Below are 7,106 nucleotides of genomic sequence, written 5' to 3'. Positions count from 1 at the left end.
TTTATTAAACACAGCATGCTACATGGTACTGTTTACTGTATTCCACGGTTTCTCACAAATGCACCCTCTGCATCGCATCTCCCCATTCACTACCTTGTCCCACAGACCATCCGCTCTGTCTCCAGGCACGGGCGTCTGCTGAGTGTCGTAGCCCATGGCAGGCTTCTAAGTGTCGTGGTCAGTTGTCCATGAGAGTACCCTACGTGCAGTAGTTGTCTGTGGTAGTATTCTCAATGCAGGAGTCCGTGGTAGTGTTCTTACTGTAGTTGTCCGTAGCACAGTATGACCGTTTGTGAGGTGCTTAGCTTAGCTGCAGATGAGGATTCGGATTGTGTTTGTGAGGGGCTTAGCTTAGCTGCAGATGAGGATTCGGATTGTGTTTGTGTGGCCCACTCCGTCTCTCCATCCTTGTATCGCAATCACGGTGTCGTTAGCCCGAAGATAACCCGCACCCTTCGCCTCGGCTGTGGAGGTATGTGGTAGGTATAATATGAGTATACAGACGTAGTGTACTTGCAGTGGAGGTATGTGGTAGGTACAATATGAGTATACAGACGTAGTGTACTTGCAGTGGAGGTATGTGGTAGGTATAATATGAGTATACAGACGTAGTGTATTTGCGTGTTGCAATCCTTACAGGCCACTGTAGAGAATGCACAGGTGTACACAGCTTGAGTAATATTGATACAAGATCAATTGATACATATTGATATTGCACAGGTGTACACAGCTTGAGTAATATTGATACAAGATCAATTGATACATATTGATATTGCACAGGTGTACACAGCTTGAGTAATATTGATACAAGATCAAATGATACATATTGATATTGCACAGGTGTCCACAGCTTGAGTAATATTGATACAAGATCAATTGTGAACTGCTCTGTTCCGGAGAATAATCAACCAATACGTAAACAACCATTAACTGAACTATAACAGAAAGAAATGCGCAGTTTGAGTGTATCGGGATCCGTTACCATGGAGACCAAGGTGGCACTGTTGGACTGGTAGTATATAGATGAGCAACTCGGCCATGGTGGAGATCATGAGATATTCGAATGTACATTCATTGCAGTATGCTCCCAATGGGAATGCTTACATATACACCAAATGTGATTAGGTAATACTTAAAAATAAATCTGATGTGAATAGGTAATACCTACATATACATATGACATGAATTGGTATTACTTACATATACAATGACATGAATAGGTATTACTTACATATACATATGACATGAATAGGTATTACTTACATATACATATGACATGAATAGGTATTACTTACATATACATATGACATGAATAGGTATTACTTACATATACACCAGTGGATAGTAGAGTCGATTTCGTCCTGAAATACTTCGGACTTTGGATGTGGATATCTGCGACGAGAGAATGTGAGGAATGGCGTTTGAAATGGTCGATCAGACAGTTAGTACGTCAATTAATACCACTTCAGTGTAACCAGACGACGCAACAATTAGAAGGCATGGCATGAAGCAGAAGACACGAGGACACTCTCAAGGGACTCGTGGGATATGATCTGTAGAAGCACATACGGCATACATGAAATAGATCTGTATATGCACATAGCTGATATGCAAATGTATCTGTATATGCACATACCTCATGAAAATGCATCTGTATATACACATACCTCACAGGCAGAATATTATATATGTATAAGCATATACGTCATACATAAAATAGATTTGTATATGCACATAGCTCATATGGAAATGTATCTGTATATGCACATACCTCATATGTAAAATAGATATGTATACGCACATACCTCATATGAAAATGTATCTGTATATGCACATAGCTCATATGAAAGATCTGTCTATGCACATACCTCTTATGTAAAATGTATCTGTGTATACACATACCTCATGGGGAAGATAGATCTGTACAAGTGCAGTTGTCGCGTCACGCGCTCATGTCTCGTCGGAGTGAGCACAGGGCACTCGGGTCTGCGCAGAGGACAGAAAGAAATAGGTGACTCGGCAGTAGGTATAATTTAACTATGGGTAGACCCTAAAACACATGATCATGTGACTCAGCAGTAGGTATAATTTAACTATAGGTAGACCCTAAAACACATCAATATGTGACTAAGCAGTAGGTATAATATATCTATGGGTAGACCCTAAAACACATCAATATGTGACTCAGCAGTAGGTATAATATATCTATGGGTAGACCCTAAAACACATCAATATGCGACTCAGCAGTAGGTATAATTTAACTATGGGTAGACCCTAAAACACATGAATATGTGACTCAGCAGTAGGTATAATTTAAATAGGCTACTCGGATGATATGTGTATATCAAGACATGAATATGTGACTCAGCAGTAGGTATATATTAACTAGACAGCTCGGATGATATGTGCACACCCTAAAGCACATGAATATGAGAAGAATTCAACTACCCTTCAAGTTACAGTCAGGCTACGTCAATCGAATATCCATTTAACCACTCCAACCAATACACGTCAACCAGGACATAAATACGGGGCACACCCCTGTCCCAAATCGCACACTTTGAACTGCAAGTCTGGTAGGTACTGGCGTCTCAGCGGTAGGTAATCGGGGCCACCCCGCTCTGTGGTACTGGTATGATGTACTATCAGCTTGCACTATCTCTGCATACGCTACTCATAGTTGTGTGTGTGACATTGCTTCCTAATAATAGGTGTGTGCGACTTTTCTTCCTAATAATAGTTGTGTGTGTGACATTTCTTTTTAATAATAGTTGTGTGTGTGACATTGCTTCCTAATAATAGTTGTGTGTGTGACATTGTTTCCTAATAATAGTTGTGTGTGACATTGTTTACTTGCTACCATATAGTCACAGTAGGCCATTCCTTTATCTGTATTTCGATAACAAGTACTTGCTACCATATAATCACAGCATGCCATTCCTTACCTATATTTGGATACGTAGGCTGCCGTCCGCCCACTGCTGGTCAGACAAATAATGGCAGCAGCTGACTGCGAATACGCCGCATTCACCGCCGCAATGGCAACGGTCTCCTCAGTGTCACGAATACCTGTGCAGGAAGATACAGACAAGGTTATATATATATATATAAGAGGTTACATATTTATGCGTACATGCAACAAAAAAAGAGCACGAGGTGGTGGAAAAGGAGACAGCGCGTGCATTCACACGGGTGTGCGTACAGAATCGCAATCTTCAATTCTTCAGAGGGAATGATAGAGCACACAGCAACACTCGACATACGTCCTCATTCTGATGCAGTAATATGGCAGTGGTCTGATTCCCCACATACTACAAACACAGCTCACTTGACATACGTCCATATTCTGATGCAGTATGATAGCAGGGGTCTGATTCCCCATACACTACAAACACAGCATGACATACGTTTGCTCGCATACACATGCATAGCTACACTCAGATAACTCATGTGACATACGTTTGCTTGCATACACATCCATAGCTACACTCAGATAACTCATGTGGCATACGTTTCTATGCTACACACATGCATAGCTACACTCAGAAAACTCATGTGGCATACGTTTCTATGCTTTACACATGCATAGCTACACTCAGATAACTCATGTGACATACGTTTCTATGCTATACACATGCATAGCTACACTCAGATAACTCATGCGACATACGTTTCCTTGTATAATCCATAAGTTCGTTGAAGAGTGGTCGGTAGAACATGGCACTCTCCGCCTCTGTGGAGTTTATACAAGTGATTTTAGGGTTTAGGTTTTAGGGTATTAGGAGGCAAAGGAGAAGCAACTGTTATTGAATGGAATACTATAATACTACAATACTACAATACTATAAAACTATAATACTGCAATACTGCAATACAATAATACTATAATACTATAATACTACAATACTACAATACTATAATGCTATAATACTATAACACTAAAATACTATAATACTATAATACTATAATACTATAATACTACAAAACTATAATTTTATAATACGCAACACATACACCAACAATACATGTACACAAGGATGTAAGATGCATACTTCACTGGTCAATGGCACTATACATACACCACCAATACATGATACAAGGATGTAAGATCACTACATACACCAACAATACATGTACACAAGGATATAAGATCACTACACATACACCAACCATACATGTACACAAGGATGTAAGATCACTACACATACACCAACAATACATGTACACAAGGATATAAAATCACTACACATACACCACCAATACATGTACACAGGGATGTAAGATCACTACACATACTCCACCAATACATGTACACAAGGATATAAGATCACTACACATACACCAACAATACATGTACACAAGGATATAAGATCACTACACATACACCAACCATACATGTACACAAGGATATAAGATCACCACACATCCACCAGCCATACATGTACACAAGGATACAAGATCACCACACATACACCAACCATACATGTACACAAGGATGTAAGATCACTACACATACACCAACAATACATGTACACAAGGATATAAAATCACTACACATACACCACCAATACATGTACACAGGGATGTAAGATCACTACACATACACCACCAATACATGTTACAAGAAAGATGCATATATCACTGGTCAATGACACTATACATACACCAACAATACATGTACACAGGGATGTAAGATGCATATATCATCACTTCCTGTGCTATGAGAGCATATCATGACGCACAAATATACACAAGGATAGAATACTTGTATCATGTACACACCAATATAACATACACAAACACCTACGTTACATATACAAAATATACAACCACCTACAATATCAATATAACATACACAAACACCTACAATATCAATATATCACACACAAACACCTACAATACATATACAACATATACAAACACCTGATACTTATAACATACTCAAAACACCTGCAATACCTATACAATATATACAACCACCTACAATACCAATATAACATACACAAACACCTACAATACCAATATAACCTACACAAACACCTACAATACCAATATAACATACACAAACACCTACAATACATATACAACATATACAAACACCTGATACTTATAACATACTCAAAACACCTGCAATAAATATACAACATATACAATCAACTACAATACCAATATAACATACATAACCACCTACAATACCAATATAACGTACACAAACACCTACAATACATATACAACATATACAAACACCTGATACTTATAACATACTCTAAACACCTGCAATACATGTACAACATATACAAACAACTACAATACCAATATAACATACACAACCACCTACAATTATTGTAGAACATGCCACAACAAACATCCCCTACCCGTGCACACTCTGTGCATCATAGCCACAGCCGACACGTGGTACTTCCCCCGCGAGATCTCGCCACTCAGCATGACACAATCCGCGCCGTCTAAAACCGCGTTGGCCACGTCGCTGACTTCGGCGCGCGTGGGTCTAGGGTTTTTGGTCATGCTCTCAAACATCTGCGTGGCGCATATGGAGGGCTTGCCCGCCAGATTGCATTTGGCGAGCATCATCTTCTGCGCCAGAAACATCTTCTCCGGGGGGATTTCCACGCTGTGGGTAGAATACGGGTGTATTTAAGGTTTTGGGTTTAGGGTTTTAGGATTGTAAGGTTTTAGGGTATTAAGGTACCCTAAGCACAGCGACATGCAACAAGCACATGCAAGAGTAGCGTGCTTAATTGTATTAGTAGGTGTGTATAAAGCGCAGATGATGATAAAACAGGTACATGCAACAAGCACATGCAAGAGCAGCATGTATAGTTGTATTAGTAGGTGTGAATATAACACAAATGATCATACGACAGGTACATGCAAAACGCACATGTAAGAGCAGCATGCTTAATTGTATTAGTAGGTGTGTATAAAGCGCAGATGATAATAGGACAGGTACATGCAACAAGCACATACAAGAGCAGCATGCTTGGCTGTATTAAAGCGAGTCTCACAATGGATGCACCCTATAGGTCTCCATAACACCACAACACGTACTGCGCCAACCAGAAGGCACGTACTGCGCCAACCAGAAGGCATAAACAAACAGCCTATGTATAGAATAGGACAGGACAGGACATGACAACGAACCCGCACGACCACCAGCACAGTCATACCACATGAACATCCGAAAATGTATGTAAAATAGTATACGTATGTACATATAGACGACTAGTACAAACGTACAATCAGATACGTATGTAGGTAAAATAGTATACGTATGTACATATATATACGACTGGTACAAACGTACAATCAGATACGTATGTATATATAGACCAATAGTCCACTGGGGAATGCATATACATGTACACATACACGATGTCAAACAATTGTTCACCCAGACGATCACATTAGCACAGGCCACCCCAACAGCCCACCACAGCTCTCATTAAACGCATTGCGGTAACCGCCCAAAGGACGTCATCTGAACATACGCAGACGCCCATCATCACCTGTCCATATATTCGCACACGCACACACACACACACACACACGCACACACACACACAATTACACGCACACGCACACCATACACACATACATACACGCACACGCACAGGCACACGCAAGTACACGCACACACATACCCCATGTGGCCCCTGCCCACCAGAATACCATCCGACTCAGCTAGGATGGAGTCAAAGTTCTTGAGACCTTCGTGATTCTCTATCTTGGCGATGAGCTGTTTTTGTGGCACGTGGTTGTCACATGGCAGACGGGTTTTAGGGTTTTAGGGTTTAGGGTTTTAGGGTTTTACGCTTACGTCGCGTGCAATGGTCTCAGATGGCGTCTGGTGATGCGGAATGGGGATTAAAAGTAACCCAGAATGTAACAAAACGCCCCAGTGCAGCAATGAGTTGATTATGTTGCGGGGCACCATGCCATCATGCGGGAATACTATGAGATGATATACAAAACAGTAAGTCAATTTTATATATTAGAACAGTCATCTAGCGTCGATATCCTCTCTTCCCTAGGCATACGTGTGGTACGACAGAACGAGAACTCTCAAATCAACGTATACACATACA

The 7,106-nt window shown here is 40.4% G+C and overlaps 1 protein-coding gene across 1 annotated transcript; it reads right to left on the bottom strand.

Annotated features, from left to right (window-relative positions):
* Positions 1 to 316: 316 nt before the first annotated feature.
* SARC_03379 (pyruvate kinase) lies at positions 317 to 6,955 on the bottom strand (the record flags this gene model as incomplete). The annotated part of the gene is made up of 8 exons (XM_014302844.1): positions 317 to 464; positions 1,328 to 1,392; positions 1,903 to 1,986; positions 2,946 to 3,069; positions 3,671 to 3,733; positions 5,376 to 5,632; positions 6,663 to 6,757; positions 6,839 to 6,955. 8 exons carry the CDS (start codon positions 6,953 to 6,955, stop codon positions 352 to 354), a joined length of 918 nt encoding a protein of 305 aa, XP_014158319.1. The 3' UTR covers positions 317 to 351.
* Between the last annotated feature and the right edge of the window lie 151 nt (positions 6,956 to 7,106).

Source organism: Sphaeroforma arctica, assembly GCF_001186125.1.
Source record: "Sphaeroforma arctica JP610 unplaced genomic scaffold supercont1.170, whole genome shotgun sequence".
NCBI classification, from domain to species: Eukaryota; class Ichthyosporea; order Ichthyophonida; genus Sphaeroforma; species Sphaeroforma arctica.
The sequence above is the reverse complement of the archived record's forward strand: the minus strand, read 5'-3'. Positions and strand labels throughout refer to the sequence as shown.